Source organism: Tricharina praecox (assembly GCF_024521635.1).
Source record: "Tricharina praecox strain CBS 144465 chromosome Unknown BZA05scaffold_32, whole genome shotgun sequence".
NCBI classification, from domain to species: Eukaryota; Fungi; Ascomycota; class Pezizomycetes; order Pezizales; family Pyronemataceae; genus Tricharina; species Tricharina praecox.
In genome coordinates, this window is record NW_026250434.1 from 94,442 (window position 1) to 112,908 (window position 18,467).

Genomic DNA, 18,467 nt, shown 5'->3' on the forward strand with positions numbered 1-18,467 from the left:
GAATTCCCGGAACGGATTGAAGAATGAACGAATAAACAAATATTCAGAATGGAAGAATGAAGGATAAACGAATAAACGGATTGAAGAGTAAACAAATATCCAGAACGAATTGAAGAATGAATGAAGATACCGAACTCCCCCAGTGTTCCCCCCCTCCCCCCTTTTCCCATCCTTACACAACTCCAGTCAATAGAGAAAGAAAAAAAATAGTACAAGTAAACAAGGAAAAGGCTTGTCGTCGTGACAAACGGAGCGTATTCACATGCATACACACCAAACGGGCACACACAAGATGACAGTAAAAGAAATGCAGACAGGATGTAGGTAGTTCACCAGGATAAAGCCGGTGAGTAGGTGAGTAGTGTAGGGTTGGCTTCAACCCGTATAAGGAAAAAAGGACTAAAAAGGTGCGGTAAGGGAGGGAGGGGGGCGGTTGGACAACCAAAAAACCAAAAAAAAAAAAACCTGCTCTATAGAAACGAGAAACGAGAATGAACGTATGGTAAGTAGTGGGTGGGATAAAAAAGGTAAGGTAAGATCAAGATAAAAAGTAATAATTGTACAATAGGCAAGATGTAGTAGTAGCAATGTAGTAGCAATGACTGATTTGATAATGGGCAGAGAAATTATGTATATTAGAAATTGGTTCTGGTTGGTGGTATCAAACGCGACACAATAATACAAGGACAACAACATCCAGGTGATTAAGCTCAAGCTAGCTCAAGCTAGCTCAAGCTTGCTTCTACTTATCAAAACACCGGCGCACAACTGTTTCCATCCGTATTAGCCCGTGTTCATTGCACCTTTTGGGAGGGAGAGAAAACTAACCACCAAGAACCTGCTTCTGCTCGGCACTGTTCTGGCAGGCACACTGCAGCATACCACCTTCCAGCAGCATCAACCGAACACTGTAGGGGAGCTCCTGCTCATCGACGTCGGGCAGATCAATCTTCCTCACTTCACTCGAGATGTGGTAGCGCCTGGTTTGCGGCGCGTTCTATTCACCGTTAGCCATCGCCCGAGAAGCAGAGTGGGCGATCGATAGTGACCATACCTCGTCGTCGGTCAGGGACAGGAATAGCCATCCGTCCTCGTCAATCTTCATGTACCTCCGCTTCCACAGCATCGTGTCCGGGAGTTGGACGTTGATGGATCCAGCGTGGAGGAATGTTTTCTTGGCCGACTCGTCTGGCTGCGGCGGTGCCGGTTTCGGTGCCGATACCGGAGTCGCGGCGAAAGGAGGAGGAGAAGGAGGAGGAGAAAGGTCCTTCTTTCTGGTCAACGAATGGCTGACGCGCTGCAGGAAACTGGGGCTCTTGGGCGACTTTGCCGACGAGGACGAGCCACGTCGAGCGCCGCCTGTGAGTGCTGCTGAAGCAGACACTCCTCCCTCGGGCACATCGTCAAGATCCTTAGGCTTGGGACTCCGCGAGAAGATCCGTGGTCGTTGATCCTTGTCCGAGGTGATTCGGCGGCCCCTGCCGGTCAAGTCGACGCTGCTCCTACGGAGCGCAGGCTCATTGGGCGGGACCTCGACGAGCTTGTGAGGGGGCATGGTGAGGATGTCTGGTGTCGACGGGTCCCTCTCCATTGGCGACAAGAGAGATGTTACGGAAGGCGATTTGGTCAGGACGCTCGGGGACTGCATCATACTTGGCTCTCGCGAGATCTTTGTGGTAACCTGGAGTTGCGGCCTGTTATCCTTCTCGACGAATTCAAGCTTGGCACGCACGGGTTCCGCGCGCAAAGTTTCCGTTATCAACGACTGTGGAGGCATCGACTGGCGGTGCAATATTGTCGCCGGCGACGGCGCGAGCGAGAATGGAGGAGCTGGACCGGTGGAATCGAACGACATGCTGTTGACTCTCGGCGGAGATTTGTTGCTCATAGCACTCGGAGGACGGTTGCTCATGGCGCTCGGCGGACGGTTGGCCAAGAATTCCGGGGTAGGGGAGTTGCTCCTGCTCACGGACTGTGTCCGAGACGGGACGACGAAAGTAGCCTTCTGCTTCGTGGACGCGAGCTGCTGAAACTGCTTGATACGTTGAGACACGCTGCCACCACCGCCAGCAGCAGCAGCAGCACCACCACTTCCCACAGTCACCTTCTTCGCGACCACCGGCTTAGACTCCACCCGTGCGCTCTTGAGAAACGGAGCCGATACGGAGCGAGCGGTCTCGACGACGGGCGTCTCGTCCGGAGGAATCGTGGATGATCGTTCGACTCGTTTCGCCTTTGGCGGAGGCATTGTTTTGGCATCGGACGACGCTTTGCGATCGGCCGCTAGGTGGATGCTCTTGCCAGCAGTAGGTACTTGAGTAGGTGTAGTGGTGGTAGTGGCAGTGGTGGTAGGCTTCGTCACCTGTCTTGACTCATTCATTTGCGTTTCGAGTGACACTATGGACTCTCCGTCACTCTCCTCGTCGACATCATCCCGTACTTTAGTCGTACCTTCTATTTTATCATCCTCAGTTTCCGCCGGGGAAGGATGCTCGGTAGCTGTGACGTCTGTCTCGGGTGTCGGCTCGGGTTTCACCTGGTCGTGCCCATTGTCCTCCTCATCGTCCTCGTCCTCCTTGGACGCGTCCACATCGTCTTCCCTCTCCCTTTCCGGTGTCAGGGGCTCTTCGCGACCCTCCAGCTTGCCATCTTTATCGATCGGGGAGTTCAAAGCAGCACCTGTGCTGTTATCTTCTTCCTTTCCCGCCTGGTTGTTTTCGCCTCCTTCCGTTTTATCGAGACGGGTCTCATCGGAGGAGCCTGCAGGAGCAGAGTCGGCAACATTGTGGACATCGTCATCGATAGGGGACATGGTGGAAGCGATAGGGGTAGATTGAGCGGGATCGATTGAGTCGTCCGATCGATTGTCTTCGTCGTCTAGGTCTAGGTCTTCTTCTTCTTCTTCCTGTTCTTCTTCTTCTTCTTCTTCTTCTTCTTCTTCTTCTTCTTCTTCTTCTTCGGCTCTATCTTGTTGTTTCTGCTCTGCGATTTGTTGTTGTTGTTGTTGGTATTGTTGTTGCTGTTGTCTCCTCAATTGCAACGCTCTCATCAAACGTTGTTTCTCTGGTGTAGGGCCGTCGGTAGCAGAAGTCTTGACGGAAGCTGAGCTTGAATAGATGGAAAAGGAGTGGAGCGAGGTCGGAGTGGTGGGTGAGGGTGGGAGTTGCGGTTCAGGGATTGAAAGTGAATGGACGGGGGTAGTAGGAGTTCGGGAACCGGAGGTGGTTCTTCTTGGCGGGATGTGAACGGATCGAGGGACTGCGGCTCGCAGTTCTTCAGTCGACGGCTGAAAGGTCTTCGTTCGCTCGCGCTCGTTCGACGTGTGTGGACGTTTAGGGGGCTCTACATGGAGACGCGGACCGAGCTTGACCTTTGGCACATACGGGTATTGAGAATAGATGTCAGACGCCGACGGCCGCGATGCTGAGGAAGTGGACTTTCGCCGGGGCTCTGACAGAGAAGATGTACCCGAGTCGTATGGGGTGGTGATGCTCAAGGAGGTATTTGCAGATGTGGAGGGAAAATCTCCTTTTGAGAGGGAGAACGACGGCGCGGTCGGATCCCTGTCTTGAATTGCAGGTGCACCGGCCCCTCGCTCATCTGACACAGCCGGGTCGTAGGAAGTGACAACCACAGCAACAGCCACGCCGGAGTAGTTAGGCGCCCCCGCGAGCGCGCCGACAGTAGCCCCGTCGGTCGCTGTTGCCAGGCCACTACCACCACCACTGCCTCCCAGCACAACATGCTGAACTGTGTGTTTTCTCTTGTTGTAATTATCACGCCGGCTAGGCGACGCTTCATCTCCTCCCCCTCCTGCCCCTCCTCCTTCCTCGTCGGCAGATTCGGCGATATCCGTTAGTCGACGCTGTCGCAACGAGCTGTTGGATGACGATATGGATGCCGTGGCCGTGTGTGAGCCGCACACTGAATTGAGCGCCGCGTCGGTCAATTCCTTGGGATCAGAGATGGTGACGATGGTGTCGTGCGGCGAGAATCGCTCGGCGACCAATTGGAAATGAACCTGCGATCGGGCTACCGAGCGATCACCACACGCGTGTCAGCAGGAAGCCCCAGAAAATTCGAAGAGTTTCATCTGGAGTATTTTTTTTCTTTCTTTCTCGTTTCTCGTGTGGAGATCTCCCTCCAATTCCCCACCACCACAACCACCACCAACAGAACCCAATCCGAAACGAACGAATGAAGGGAACAAAACATGTAAACAACAAATAAAAAAATAAAAAAGAGGAAGAAGAAGAAAAGACCCTTTCCCACTACCCACACAACTGCTCCCCCTCTCCCTCTCCCTCCCCCCCCCCCCCCCCAGCTCCTGCGCGCGCTCACCTTTCAGAACTCTCGATGTCCCCTCGGGAATGCATTTGACCAACACATTGCGACGCCGGAAACGGATGAACCCGTATAGCGGCGAATCGTCTGGCTCCGTCGCAGCCGCCTGTCGCATCTCGTCTGCACCATGGCTCCCCTTCTTCAGCAGCTCCACCTCGTCGCGCGAAATGTATTTGATCCATAACCTGCAGGGCGCACACGCAAAACCACCCGGTTAGCCAACCGGTTCCTCAAAAACGGCAATCCTCCGGTTCCTTCTCCTCCCGCTCCCGCTGTCGCTCGCACACGCGCTCTCCCCGCATTGCATCCCCTTTTTTCCTCCCCGTACGACCGCTAGCAGCTGCATAACTGCCCGGCCGCAGCCGCAGGCAGGCAGGAGAGCGACGTGTTGGTGGTGATGCCAACATGTTGTGCGTGTGTGCGAGTGCGAGTGTGCGCGCGCGTGTGCGCCCAGCGGAAAGGAAGCGAACGGCTTCGTGCGTGCGTTGCGTGCGTGCTTTTGCTTACCATCCTCCAGGCTCCGCTTGAGCATCCTCAAATGATTCCCACAGCTGTGTTGAGTCCAATCCCTCCAACGACATCTTCCCATTGACTTTGGGCTTCCTTCGCGGCGGCGGCGGCGGTTATCGATCGATCCGTGGGCAGGAAAAGGCGGCCGTTCGGTGCGTGTGTGCGTCCGTACGCGGGTTTATTAGGTATTGGGTTATTAGGTATCCGGGGGGGCGGGTGGACGGGTTCGGTCGAGGGTCAGCGTGAGCGTTTCGGCGTCGGCGTCGGTGAGCGGGCGGGGCGGTCGTCGGTTTGAAAATGAGCGTGGGTTGGGGGTTGCGAGGAGTCCGTCTGTGCTCTCGGGGTGGTCGTGGAGAGTTCGAGTTCGATTTCGAGTTCGAGTTGAGTCGATCGGTGGAGTCGGTCGAGTCGGTGGTCGAGTCGAGTGAATGGGTTCGTTCGTAGTGTGCGCTGTAAGTCAAAGTCGTGGGTCCGTGAAATCCGAGCGACGTCCGTATTCGTCCCGTTCCTTTCCAGTAAGAGTTTTTTCCCGTTGCTTTTCTTTTTTTTTTTCCTTTCCGCTTTGCAGGCGACTAAAGATTCGTAAAACGGCGTCCGAAGAAGTGTGAGAGAGTGTGTGTGTGCGTTCCGGAGAGAGAGCACGCGCGAGAGAGCGAGAGAGAGAGAGCGAGAGAGAGCGAGAGAGAGCGAGAGAGAGAGAGAGAAGAGAGAGAGAGAACAATAGAGTAGCAACGATCGAGTAGAAGGAGCTGTCGACAGGGCTTCGGGGAGTAAATCAAAAAAAACAAGAAGCGTGTAAACCCACAGCAGCAGCAGCTCTTTGATCGCTCTCGCTCGCCTCACCCGCTTTTGCCAAGCGGGGATCCGTACCGCAGCTACTGTCGAGTCCAGTAGAGTAGGCCGGAACAGAGTGCTGTTCGGGAAGGGGGTGGGGGGCGGTCTGCAGAGTACTAGGTGTCTATGGTGGGTAGAGTACCTATGATGGTAGTATATCTAGAGTGCCGGTATGTAGTTCCTAGTGGTCCAGGCCTCACGATCGATCCAAGTGTCTCAATCTCCTTCTCCCGGTCTCTTCAGCGACTGACTCGCCGTGGTTGTGGTGGCGAAGGGTGGTGGTGGAGAGTGAGTGGAAGTGATCGAGAGACTCGCCACGCGAATGGGGAGAACGGACGACGACTTTGTTCTGGGGATTTTACACACAGCCCCTTGGACGGCTTCCTGGGTGGATAGAGTGTGTAGGTATGTACCGTGTGTACATGTAGATGGTAGATACGTGCAGCTCTCCGATCTTGCACCCTGCCCGTGGACTCTGCATGAAGTACGGTACTCTATCGTGGTATGATGGTCCATGGGTAGGTACTATGCTATGATACTATCAATATGCTGGCTGGCAGGCTGCTTCCTTACTTGCCACCTGCAGCCAGCATCTTGTCGATTCCATCGTGTGAAGAAACGCAGGAGTGCAGTACGTGCGACAGTATGAGAATGTGGGGCTCGGTGGGAGGGGCAAGTATCTACAGAGGTACTCCATGGAGAGCAAGTATGAGGATACTATTTGCTCTAACCTCCTTCCCCTCTACCATCATCTACTTGCCTACTATATGCCATGTACTACCTAGGAGTAGCTCCGGAGTAAACATCTTCCTCATTGGACTCACTCATCACCTCTGCAGCCCCCTATCCAGAAGGATGAACAGGCCACCAAACGATGGGGCAAGTGCAAGAGAGAAATTCGGTTCAACTGTACCAAGCATCGTCGCATACGGTACGGCCTTTGCAGACTACCTACCGGCATTGCGAGTCCACGAGGCTGACACGCCGGTACCGAGGCATGTCGACTCTCGAGTCTCAAACGTCTCGATTCAGGGCTTCTCCGGATTCCAATACAACTATGTAATTGGTTATTAATCCCCAATCGACAAGTACATACGAGCAGAGCAGGTAGAGTAACCATCTAGCCATCTACAAATGCATCGGCCGGCCTCAATTCCATCATCAGTGAAACGAATGGGTAGTTACTATTACCGCACCGTGCGTATCTATAGTAAAGGTATAGATAGTAATAGGCCCTACGCAGTACCAGCCCTCTCCCTGGATACCTAGATAGAAAGGTACATCATGTATCTATATAGTAGTAGGCCCAGAGCCCTCTCCAGCCGTCGAGTCTCCACTTTCCAGCTGGCGACATCCAGCAGCGGCGGAGATCCATCCCATCACCCATCATCCCAAAGTCCACACCCTGCACCCTCCCTCCCCTTTTCCCCCCCATCCCCCGGCCAAAAAACCCCTAACCCGCCTCCTCGCGAGTCGCGTGGCGGTTAACCTTGCACATGCACACACAACTAATTCCCTCCCTGGGCCCACCCCCGTCGCTCGGTTCCTTGCATATGTTTACTCGAGTATATATGTCGAGTACTCTAGCAGCCGAGATGGGGGAATGCAGGTCATATGAAGGCAGGCAGGCAGGTAGGCAGGCAGGCAGGTAGGCAGGCAGGCAGGTAGGCAGGCAGGTGGGCAGGCAGGTCAGACGGTCAGACAGACAGACGGTCAGACAGACAGACGGGTAAATCACCCACCCACCACACACCTGGTACCCGCATCCGCCTGCGAATAGAGTGGAGTATGTATGTAGGATGCGGCTACCTACGATACCGGTACCTGCCTACTATGTAGATAAGTGGTAGGTCATCCGTGAGCACGTCCGTTCCCGCAGACACAATAATAACAGCAATAGTAATAACAATAATCCCATCCAAACTCCATCTTCCCTGAACGCAGCCGCCCATCTCCCATATCTCATCTCCTGCCTACTTTTACCCAGTAGTTACCCCGCTCGCCCAGCTACGCACCTTACAGTCCCCCATACATAGCCCGCATCTCCGGGGCCCGCCCAGACAGTGCCCACTGCCCACTGCCCACTGCCCACAGCCCACAGCTCAGCGATACCGCTTCCAGCTCGATCTTCCAGCTCGATTTTCCGGTTGATCAAATCGGTCATTGGTGATCACTCGGGAAGCACATCCGTGCTCCCAATCTCGATCGATAATGAGTAGGTAGTATGCGTGCTTCGGTTGTTAGCGCGGCGGATATGATCCACAGGGACGGGGGGGGAGAGATGATGGGGAGGGGGAGGGCGAGATCTGGGGGACGGGAGGGGAGGTGAGGGGGGGAAGGGGGGGGGGGGGTGGCTGGATACCTCGGTAGGTAGCTGTTCGGTGGACTATGGCATTACCATAGTAGTATAGCCTTCTTGACTAGCCGAGTAATTTGACGGACGGGCTGGCGCGGCTGCGGCGTGGACAATTTTCTAATAGTACTACATACTGGAGTGAATAGGCGCTGTGGGGAGTGGCAACCACAACTCGATGCGTGAATGCGTTGATAAATTCGAGATGAGCACATACCGGTTCACACACGTCAGTAAACCTCAATGGGTCAACGACAACCCATAATCTATCTACTAGGTATTATAGTAAGTACCCCCGCCCATCTTTCCTTGATCATGTCTTGAGTCTCGACCTCGCTCCAACCGGTAGATATTAGAGTACAGACAACCATCCTCCCTTCGTCACGGATCCACAGACCTGCCCGCCGAGAAGGATCCTATGTATCTAGCGGGTAGAGCTGCAGCCGCAGAGCCATACATACTCTACTTACTTCCATTCACCCTAGCCGCCTAGGAGGTACAATTCCAACTAGATGTCGGTTCGGAGGGTGCTCGTTGATACTACTTATACTAGTATTCACACGATATCACTCGCTCGAGTCCATGGCGGTTTTTTTAACCGGAGATGGATGACACTGGAGAGGTCGGTATCAGATCAGGTACCGCCTATATCAACTGGATGAATACCTGGGACCAGAGTAATACACCCAAATCACTATGATCCGCACAGTCGACAGTCGAATGCGAAATCATGAAACAAAACCAAAACCAAAACCATCAAGGACAGGTAGTGAAAATAGGTATAGGTACTGGTAGGTCCGTCCCGCCCACCGCAATTGCAATATCCCGAGTATTACAGCAAGAATAACTTCTCATCGGCAGCATTGAGGACTGCTTCTAGCCTCTCGCCCCGCATCATGACATGTACTCTAATGTTCATCCATAATGAAAATGTTGGTATGTACGGGCTCATGCCACCGAGGGCTGATCGATCTTGACGGATCATGATGAGACTGTTTATCGTCCTACGATAGGATAGAGGTTTCATCCACTCTAACGCCGCACCAGTTCGAGTTCATACGGACCAAGAAGCACTTATTATGTAGAACCCGCCAATTCCATTCTCTCTCTCTCAAGCAACTGCGCACCACCGACCAAAGACCCACCCCCACTCGTGGATCGCCAAATTCATCGACCAATCCCAACGCCCGCAGAAGAAACACCCTAATAATACAAACACGGATATGATATGGAGCGATCCCTAGACAGGAAAGAAAGAAAAAGAAAGAAAAAGAAAAAGAAGAAAGAAAAAGAAAGGTAAAGGATGGCAGGAAAGAGCGATCCCTATGGACAAGAAAGAGTAGAAGGAAAAGTAAAAGTCAAAGGAAAGCAGAAGAGCAAATCGGGCCGGCATCTAATTCCTCTGCGCCCAGCCCCAGCCCCACCTCCTACCGTTAGTCTCACCACCGTCTCTCATATCCTCAGCCTCGAATCCGTTACCGTCCTGCCTCCAGCAGCGGGCCTGACAGCCGTCGGAGACGGTAACGAGATCGTGGTTCATGGTCCAGGCAACGTCGGTAACCTCCCTATCGTGACCACGAACGAGGGCCACGCCCTTTCCGACCTTGAGGGTGCTGGCGAGAGCATGTTCTCCGTCCTTATATCTGAAGTTGGCGGAGACACGGGGGTTGAAGTAACGCTCTTCGGTCGGGAACACGACGCCGACCTGATCGGACGAGCCGGTGGCGAGGAATTTACCATCGCGGCTGATGTCGCACTTGACGTAGAAAGTTTCGGCGTGCAGACGCGGATGGCTGTAGGCGTGGATCGGGCCCTTGGAGAGATGGCGGGGCGCGTACGCGTAGACGTTGGAGTCCTTGCACACGGCGTACATCCTCTGGCCGTCGGGCGAGATCGTGAGCGAGCTGATGCCGTAATCTCTGTACTGGTTTGGCGGCAACGCGGAGCTCTCGACTGCCTGCGGATTCTTCTTGCGGAAGACGCGCGAGCGGAGATCCCAGACCTTGATTTGCGCATCGTGCTCGCAGGTGGTCGCCACACGGTGCTCGTTCATCCACACCGCCGCTGTGACGGAGTTCACCTTCGGCTTTCGACCGGCTGTGGTATGGACCCCACGGATGCATTCGACCGGCTGCAGGACCGTGACGACATCGCGACCTTCCGAGATCTTCGTTCCTGCCACACGCAAGTCCCAGATGTTGAGGGTTCCATCGCGCGCACTGGACGCAAGCATGAACGGGTTGTGCGGGTTGTATGCGATCTGCTTGACGCTGTTCTGGTGCTGCTTCAGCTGGTACAGCTGTGTCTGCTTGGTGACGTCAAAGACGCGGCACAACTGGTCTCCGGACGCCGTGGCGAGCTGGAGGTCGTCCGGAGACCACGACATATCGAAGATGGCATTTTCGTGGCACTGGAAGGAGAGGAACTCCTTTATGAATCCTGGCTTTTCGTCTTTGGCGGTCTCGACTAGACGCACACGGCCCATTTCGTCACCGATGGCCACCAACGAACTACGGTTGCAGGCGGCGGTACTGAATGGCAAACATTGATCCTCGTTCGAAGAGATGGGGAGCTCGTCCACCGGCCGGGAGTAGAAGTTGAGTGGTTGCGTAGCCCAGTCTGCACTACGCGTTAGCCACTAGCGCGACACGGTCTGATCTGAGAGAGAGTAAACAAACTTCCGGGGTAGAAACTGGTGCGCCCGAGTGCTGGATTGTAGAACCCGTCCATACTCTTCATGAAAAGATGGTACTGAAGGGAAGGTGGCATCTCTCTCGGAGCAGCCTTTGGTTCCTCTTCTTCCATCTCGGCCTCTAGTTTCGACTCCGCTCCCCGTTCAAGATTCTGGGTTGGTGACGGACTCTCATCTCTGCTCAGGCGAACCCGCTTGCTGCACCGTTGCGACGGAGACTCTTCTGGTGAAAGCAGATGTGCGCATGCCGATCTGGCATTGCTTCCTATTCCGTTAAGGATTCGGCGTGGTGTAAAGAATGGATGCACCGCGTTCGAGGACGAGGGTGTTTTGGCTCCCGGAGGTGACGGCAACGAGGACGCTGAGTCGGTCTTCGAAGAATTGGGGGCTGGCATGGTTGTGGAGGTTGTGACACTGACAGAAGCAAAGGGTGAATGGTAGACAATGGTAGAGAAGGTATATGTGAAGGTAGAGCAAAGCCCTACTTCTGGAAAGAAAAGATGTGAGTTGCAGAGAGAAGACTCGCGTAAAGTGTTGTGCGAATACAAAGAGTGAATAGCGAGTACGCTAACCCCTTTAGATTATACCCTTATCTACTTTAGGTTGTGTGTTTATCGCGTCGTCGAGATGTGAAGACGCGGCTGTCACACAGGCAACAACAAACCCTAACCTCCAGTTGATCTACGAATGATATTCTGTGATGTATACCAACCACTAGTTATCTTCATGGTTCCTCATAGAATGCTAGATTACGGTAAAGCACCAAACAGATGGCCGAGGATGTGGGATTCGTGATATGTCAAGATGCAGTCTGGTATAAAGACTTGACTTTCATAGTGGGTCACTAGAGGTGGGACTGAGTGCCCCGGCACGGTGCCCAGTTGATCACAACGGCAAAATGACAAAGATTCAACCATTCGTTCCACAGTAGTGTCCAGTGAAGTATATCAAGAAGGAAGGATCAAAAAAGAAAGAGAGAAATTGAGTATAGAATTTGTTCCCTGGCACTTGTAACCTAGGTAGCTAGATTTCTACACATAGCCACTCCTGACGACCCACTGCAAGCGCAAGGACCACAAACAAAAGTACCCAACAAGACAGAGAGAACTGAAGTCTTTGTTTTGAGAAGAACCACTTTGCTAGACTGTATTGGGAAGTAAATCTGTTGTTTGAACCTTTTGGCATATATACTCCACTGTCCGTGCCCTCTCTTAACACGCATTTGATTGCTTCATCGCCCACCTCATCGGAATTTGAGCTTGTCATCCAGAGTGAAAATATTCCCATCGATCCTGTCCCTATTATCCCACTGTCTTCCTGCCATGTACGGCAATAGAAGTGAGACCAGACAGGTGGAGAACATGCCCCAGGACCTTGAACAGCGAGCAATGGACATGCACATAAGGCATGCAGGAGAGGTGCGTGGGTGAAAGACCATAAGCTGGGGGTGAGGGACTGTAAATGGTAATATGCCCGTAAGCACATAGCTATTTCGGACCTATGTAGGGTATATGCCAAAACCAAAACCTGTCATCCTTCATTTGCTGACCCAATTGATTCCGTCTCATCCGAGGCATTCCCGATGACGGACTGGACGCCCCATCCACAAGCCTGATTCAGCCCCCCCTTATTCAAGTCTTCTTCGGTGGTGTCTGCGGCCATTCGTGGTTAAGCGGTCCGATGAGGTGAACTCGCGGCCGCCAGAGCTCGTCTCAGTTGGCTTGTCTTTGCACCTCTCAGAGTGTTCGCTTTGTCATAAAATCTTCCATTGCAAAAGTGCCTGGTTGCATAACAGTTCTTCCATTGTTTTTATCTTTGTCCAAACCAGAGTTCCCGATCGTCCGTCCGCCAGTCCGTCCTACAGGGCCCAGCAATGTGGTCCCGTTTCGAGTGGACCGGACTTGTTGGAGGATCCCCGGTTACCTACCAGGTAACCCGCCAGGACTGATGAGTTGGGGGTGAGACATGTACGTATCATCAGCCCGTTCGGACCTATGCAAGATGAGCATTTAAGTGGACCGCTGGGAGTCGTATGAGACGTTCTCGGGCAAATTGACCAAAGGGCCATATCAGAGCCGATGAGTGAAATTCAGAGATTTGGAACCGTCGGAAAGGCAGCGGAAGCCATAGGGAGATCGATGGAAGAATCTTAGGTACAGCCGGAATTCATCTGTATTCTTGGTGAGGACAGACGGAAACTGTAGGTACTTCAATCCTGCATAAGATTTACCCCGTCTTCCGCAAGCCATATTTTGAAAGCCCCACAGTATCAGTCTGGGAGGGTCCGGACTATTGGACGGATGTGACGGGCGTCTGGGAGCTCTGGTCCAACCCCCGGAAACATGCACTGGCAGCTTATGTCTCTCGGAAAGAACCGTGCATTCGTCGACACTCTCCTCTTTCCTTGGGACCGGACCAACGGATTGACGAGCCTCTCCCCAATCTAGAACGGCTAGAAACGAGAAAGATCGGGGTCCGTATCGGTACTTATCGCAATGATTAGCATTGACAAGCACAGGATATAAAGGTTGCCGGAAGTTCCAATGGACGGGTAAGAGAGAGGGGGAGAGACAGAGACAGGGAGAAGATTGAAGAAGACGGAAGGCGAGCATACGCTGACGAGCTGCACGGCAAGTTGTCGTACCCAGCCTTGTAGTCTCGACGTTGCTGAGTTGGAATGAGTGTAAGCAAGTGACCAATGGGAAAGGTGAGAGGAAGGGAGTACTGGATGGATTGAGCAGTCAAAAGAGGAACTTACCCTGCTTAAGACAAAGACCATGAATCGGACGAGGTGGACGGCTTTGTCAAGGCCGACGCTGAACTCGAAGGCCTGGAGGATGCCAGCAGGTGTCTGAGCCAGGTAACCCTAACCCATACATAAAGGTTGGTGGGGAGCAGGTGGGGGAGTTTTAAGCTTTATTGCCTTCTCGCTTAGCTCATCCCTGCGCCCAGGAGGGGCCGTTGTTTGTGGCAGGTTCCAAAAACTGTCGCTTGTGCAGCTGCACAATAAAAATGAGGCGACACAGGGACACTGTGCTCGAAATTAAACCGTGAAGACTAAACGACACTCTGTGTGCAGAATTCCATGCCTTGAACCAAGTCCAAGGAGGACGATGGGCCGATTATTCGACACTGGATGGTCTGATTCCACTCCGAAGAGCGGAACATCAACTACAATCTCGACACGAAAGTTGTTGATATCAATGGGAAGACTGACGGCTTTGATATGAAGATTGGTATGAAGATTGATGATGTCAATTCCTTGCATATCAGACGGCTGCCTTCCGCTGCACAGGATCCTCTCTCAGTTGTCACGCTTTCCTATGTACATCCCCTTCCTCAGGAGGGGGACCGTTTCCCTTCGATTTAAAGCCTCGTCATGCCGACCGACTTTCGAAAATCGAATAACACGTGCAGTGGAACCTTGCAGAATAACGCTCGTCATCTTCGTCCTGTCGTCCAACCTGGCCAGGAAGGTGTTACGACAGGATGCTGTGTATCGATGAATTTCCAAGGCTACAGCTTTGTTTTTACTTCTCATTAATAGAATCTATTTAATCTCTCTGACTTACGGACGGTTGGAGCTATCATAATGATGGAGTCATTCGACAGAGATAATACACAACCAGTACACCAACCTCCCAATGGTTAATTCCAAGGCATGTCTTGGCAGACCAATTGTCCGCTGATTTTGGCTCCAAGAATCATGGAGTGGTGCTTATCCTCTCTTTCCGACTGAGGGCTGGGTGTAGTGTATCTACTGAAAAGTTCGACGATGATGTGTATGCGAAGCGTTAAGGGGTTTATTGAACAATGGTCATTGATCGGAGAACTGAACCACCACGGAATGTTATATTTGTGTCTCAGAGATGTCCACTGCACGCAGTGCACCAACCGGACTTGGCAATGACTTTACTGTCACGAATGTCCCTTTCCGGCAGCGTTACATGGCCGGACGTTCCACAGCATGCAGGCGGCAGCTGCCAGCAGCTCCGCACAGAAATAAACTCCAAATTCTCAATCGCACCCACCACCCTTTATAAGTTCACACCCACCAATTCCATCCGACATCTTCTCCTCAACCAGCAATGACAACACTCGTCGCCCTCCCCGCTCCCATCCTCTGCAGCATCTTCGACGCGACCAACAGTCTCACCACTGCCGTGTCTCTCGCCCGCTGCGACAAGCTCCTGCACAAGACATGGACCACGCACCTTTCGACTCTCGACCTCGTCGCCGCCTTCGATGCCGACCCGCGCTGGTGCGAGATCAGATACAAATTCTTTGCTGTGACGATAGCACGGACGGAGCTGGAGGCGGGGGGCAGTAAGTCGTCCCACCATTCACGTCCTGGGGGGTGGGGGCAGCATCGCATCGCCAATCCTGACCTCAAACCTTATGTAGACACGGACATCGACCCGCTGTCGGCGATGAAGTCCGCGTACCGGATAGCGGGGGTGATCCAGCGGACGGTGCGGGAGCTGGTCTCGTACCTCACCGCATCGTGTCCCTCGCCCAGGCAAAAGGCGGTATGGGACCGGTGGCTGCCGCACGTGCTGATGAAGACGCTGCACATGCTGTGGCTGCAGAAGCTGGTGGGGCGCGCGCCGCTCGACCCGCAGTACCACCTCGCCACCAAGACCATGGCCGAGTTCCTGCTCGCGCCGAAGTGGCATACCTGGGGGTTTCCCGATATGCGCGGCGTGCTCGGCGCAGGCACGATCAGGAACAAGGCGCCTGCAAACCAGTTGCTCGAGACGTGTGTAGCGGTCTGTGAGAGGGTCGTCAGGAATAAGAAGGCCCTCGGTGAGGACCTCGAGGAGGACGAAGAGGATAGTGAGGCGGAGGAGGATGAGTTCTATGATGACTCCGAGTATGATGATATCTCCGAGTTTGACGAGGATGAGCTAGATGAGGACGATGCGGGTAATTGGAGCGATGAATGATCTCGCCGCGAAGCCATAATGCATACTACCTAGCGGTGAGGTGAATTACTGGGGCAATCCACGGCGGATGTGCACCACCTCTGCCCCAATAGTTACCTTCTCACCGCAAATACATAAGATGTAGCAATTTAAAGCGGAATTCTACAGACGGGGATTAAGAGAGAGTGAGAGAGCGATTCAGTTTATTGTCGCATACGGCCTTTACAGACTATGGCGACCACACAAGTACCGTAACTGACATTACAGCGTGACCAGGCAATGAGCGGGTGATAATATGTGATGTATCAAGCACGGCCTATGTATCCACACAAATCACAGAAGAGAACATTCCTTATCAGTTTGTCTACATACTCCCTCCGCTCGATATCATGCAAGATAGCAGAGTTTCAGCTGTACTCTATGTACTTGTACATACGGTACCTATGCCGGTCGTGCAAACAGGTTACAGGGCTGATGTTTGACTCGAGTCTCGGCTATTACCGCAGCTGAGTCTGACCGGCCAACACATTTGGGCAAGTGGGACTGGAAGAAAAAACAACCGAAGGCAGTGTAACGTATCTTCTCCGCTCCGACGAGTCAGTTTCCAAGTGAGTGACACATCGGAGCGGGGGACTGAGCAGGTGGGGTAGGTAGTATATACCCCCTCCCCTCCGCTCTTCCCCTCCACTCTTCGCCGCAAGCAAGGAAACCACCCACAAATTACAATGTACTACTGCCAAAGCTGCAACCTGATCTTCCCCACAGCGCACGTCCTAGGCGTGCACACATCGTCAGCGGCGCACCGGGCAGCCGACACGCAAGCCCTCGTCGGGATCCCACTCGGACGGCTGAGCCGGGGGCAGAACCGCCGATGCGTGTGCCGAGATTGCCACCTCGGATTCCCGTCGCCGCAGGTCAAGGAGCGACATGTCACGACTTCCGAGAAACATAGGCGCCTGTGTGGTTGCAGGGTCTGCGGAAAGGTCTTTGGCGATAGACAGGCTGCCAAGTTTCATAGGGAGCAGAATGGGAAGTGTAAGGAGAAGGCGAAGGAGCTGGCGAGGGAGGAGGCGAGGGAGAGGGCGGAGGTGGAGGCGAGGGAAGGGGAGCGTGAGGATGAGGGGTGGGTAGCGATGGTGAGGCGTACGGAGGAGGAGAGGGAGGAGGAGGAGGAGGAGGAGGAGGAGGAGGAGGAGGCACGGGCGAGGGCGGAGGTGAAGGCGCGGAGCGGGGAGCGTGTGGACGAGGGATGGGCGGCGATGGTGAGGGATGCGGAGGAGGATGAGGAGGCTGGGGAGGAGGAGGCTGTGATTCCGGATGATTGGAGTCAGGAACTTGATGAGGTTGGGGAAGACGAGAAGGAGGAAGACGAAGATGAAGTCCACGACGAAAGCGAGGACGAACTCCACGACGATGATGATGATGAAGACAAAGATACAGATCACGGCAAAGACCCAGATTCAGACTCAGATCACGGCAAAGACCCAGACTCAGACTCAGACCACGAGTATGCCAACGACGAAGACAAATCCACCGACGCTGGCGAAGTAAGTCCCTCCGCCTTCCCGTCTCACTCCCCCTCTGACCCTCTTAGTTATCAGCCGGCCTTGTCGCTCTCGCCCTCGGCGGTAACGTCGCCCCCGGGCCCTCCACCTCCTCTAGCAGCCCCAACCTCTCCCGCAAAGGCACGCCGCTAACCTCCCTCCCCCCCTCCGTCCGCGCAAACATAGACCGCAAATTCATCTGCCAGCCCTGCGGCCGCGCCTTCCCCAGCAAGCACAAAAGACAGCAGCACGCACGGAGATCGGACGAGCACCGCGCCCTGTGTTGCTGCTCCTCGTGCGGAAGGAACTTTGGCACTCAGCAGGAGAGGGATGATCACTTTGCCTATTGCTCCCAGCGGGCGGGCATGGGGCTGGATCGCGGAAGGGGTGGGTATCCTGATCGTGGGCGTGAGCGTGGGTGGGGTGAACTTGGTAGCCGTAGTGGCGATCGTGGTGGTCGTGGTGGTCGTGGTGGTCGTGGTGGTCGTGGTGGTCGTGGTGGTCGTGGTGGTCGCGGAAGAGGAGGAAGAGGAGACGGCTCCCGCACTCGCATTCCCCAATCGTCGCCGCCAGTAATTGGTCCTAGACGAGCCGGGCACTGCTGGATCTGCAACCACGACCTCCTGCCTGACGAGAATTTCAGGGCGCATATCGCGTCCGCCGACCATATCGGTGCGTGTAAGGAGCAGAGATTCTACTGCCGCCGGTGCGATATACCGTTCGGGAACGAGTTTGGGCTGGAACTGCACAGGGTCCTAGAACATTGCGCAGCGGAGGCCATGGGCCTTGGCGGGTTAACTGCCTAGATGGATTAACTGCCTAGATGGGAAAGAGTCTGCTCGTTTCCTTTTTCTTTGATCGATGGTCGATGGTCTTCTTGTCTGGTGGATAAATGAATGTAGCCAAACAAAACTATACGGCATGCATTCGCGCCAGTATACGCCATATATGAAAGTGCTGGTAGTCTGCATGTCCAAGGGCATCGGAGACTGGCATTGGCCGCGACAACTTCCCTTTCCCACCCTCTAGCCAGACAGTGGTGATGGTCGTGAAGCGGCAAATCGCGTCCTAACAGACTACCTATTCGGATATGTGTCAATTCCCTCCAAAGAAGCAGTAGCGACATCAAAGGCTATTGTCCTGATCCGGATGTAAAGAATAGAAAGCCTCGTTGTCACGATATATCACTCGTCTATCGAGTGACACATCATGTTTAAAAGTACGAATAATATTGGTGAACTTGTTTCGTTGATTCGCAAAACAGC

The 18,467-nt window shown here is 53.8% G+C and overlaps 6 protein-coding genes across 6 annotated transcripts; 2 read left to right on the plus strand and 4 right to left on the minus strand.

Annotated features, from left to right (window-relative positions):
- Positions 1–233: 233 nt before the first annotated feature.
- On the minus strand, positions 234–1,183 carry BZA05DRAFT_179192 (uncharacterized protein). The gene is made up of 3 exons (XM_051479284.1): positions 1,055–1,183; positions 829–997; positions 234–768 (listed from the first exon to the last, which is right to left on the minus strand). Exon 3 carries the CDS (start codon positions 694–696, stop codon positions 400–402), a length of 297 nt encoding a protein of 98 aa, XP_051335625.1. The 5' UTR covers positions 697–768; positions 829–997; positions 1,055–1,183; the 3' UTR covers positions 234–399.
- BZA05DRAFT_448598 (uncharacterized protein) lies at positions 743–2,812 on the minus strand (the record flags this gene model as incomplete). The annotated part of the gene is made up of 3 exons (XM_051487270.1): positions 743–768; positions 829–997; positions 1,055–2,812. 3 exons carry the CDS (start codon positions 2,810–2,812, stop codon positions 743–745), a joined length of 1,953 nt encoding a protein of 650 aa, XP_051335626.1.
- A 71-nt stretch (positions 2,813–2,883) lies between these two features.
- BZA05DRAFT_448599 (uncharacterized protein) lies at positions 2,884–4,925 on the minus strand (the record flags this gene model as incomplete). The annotated part of the gene is made up of 4 exons (XM_051487271.1): positions 2,884–3,019; positions 3,384–4,032; positions 4,342–4,529; positions 4,852–4,925. 4 exons carry the CDS (start codon positions 4,923–4,925, stop codon positions 2,884–2,886), a joined length of 1,047 nt encoding a protein of 348 aa, XP_051335627.1.
- Positions 4,926–9,238: 4,313 nt separating this feature from the next.
- BZA05DRAFT_410348 (WD40-repeat-containing domain protein) lies at positions 9,239–11,283 on the minus strand. The gene is made up of 2 exons (XM_051484887.1): positions 10,720–11,283; positions 9,239–10,660 (listed from the first exon to the last, which is right to left on the minus strand). Exons 1-2 carry the CDS (start codon positions 11,126–11,128, stop codon positions 9,435–9,437), a joined length of 1,635 nt encoding a protein of 544 aa, XP_051335628.1. The 5' UTR covers positions 11,129–11,283; the 3' UTR covers positions 9,239–9,434.
- Positions 11,284–14,757: 3,474 nt separating this feature from the next.
- BZA05DRAFT_439097 (uncharacterized protein) lies at positions 14,758–15,834 on the plus strand. The gene is made up of 2 exons (XM_051486525.1): positions 14,758–15,059; positions 15,138–15,834. The coding sequence occupies exons 1-2, from the start codon at positions 14,822–14,824 to the stop codon at positions 15,677–15,679; spliced, it is 780 nt and encodes a 259-aa protein (XP_051335629.1). The 5' UTR covers positions 14,758–14,821; the 3' UTR covers positions 15,680–15,834.
- A 403-nt stretch (positions 15,835–16,237) lies between these two features.
- On the plus strand, positions 16,238–18,317 carry BZA05DRAFT_179228 (uncharacterized protein). Its single transcript, XM_051479285.1, has 3 exons — positions 16,238–16,704; positions 16,879–17,205; positions 17,253–18,317. The coding sequence occupies exons 1-3, from the start codon at positions 16,384–16,386 to the stop codon at positions 18,006–18,008; spliced, it is 1,404 nt and encodes a 467-aa protein (XP_051335630.1). The 5' UTR covers positions 16,238–16,383; the 3' UTR covers positions 18,009–18,317.
- Positions 18,318–18,467: the final 150 nt, after the last annotated feature.

Bases quoted from the DNA above. Each gene is read 5' to 3' on its own strand.
- BZA05DRAFT_179192 (XM_051479284.1), bottom strand. From the start codon at position 696: ATGTTGTTGTCCTTGTATTATTGTGTCGCGTTTGATACCACCAACCAG.
- BZA05DRAFT_410348 (XM_051484887.1), bottom strand. From the start codon at position 11,128: ATGCCAGCCCCCAATTCTTCGAAGACCGACTCAGCGTCCTCGTTGCCG. The intron at 10,661-10,719 runs GTTTGTTTACTC...CGCGTAGTGCAG, and splicing joins CACCAGTTTCTACCCCGGAA to ACTGGGCTACGCAACCACTC.
- BZA05DRAFT_439097 (XM_051486525.1), top strand. From the start codon at position 14,822: ATGACAACACTCGTCGCCCTCCCCGCTCCCATCCTCTGCAGCATCTTC. The intron at 15,060-15,137 runs GTAAGTCGTCCC...AACCTTATGTAG, and splicing joins GGAGCTGGAGGCGGGGGGCA to ACACGGACATCGACCCGCTG.
- BZA05DRAFT_179228 (XM_051479285.1), top strand. From the start codon at position 16,384: ATGTACTACTGCCAAAGCTGCAACCTGATCTTCCCCACAGCGCACGTC. The intron at 16,705-16,878 runs GCGAAGGAGCTG...GCGGAGGTGAAG, and splicing joins ATGGGAAGTGTAAGGAGAAG to GCGCGGAGCGGGGAGCGTGT. The intron at 17,206-17,252 runs GTAAGTCCCTCC...TGACCCTCTTAG, and splicing joins AATCCACCGACGCTGGCGAA to TTATCAGCCGGCCTTGTCGC.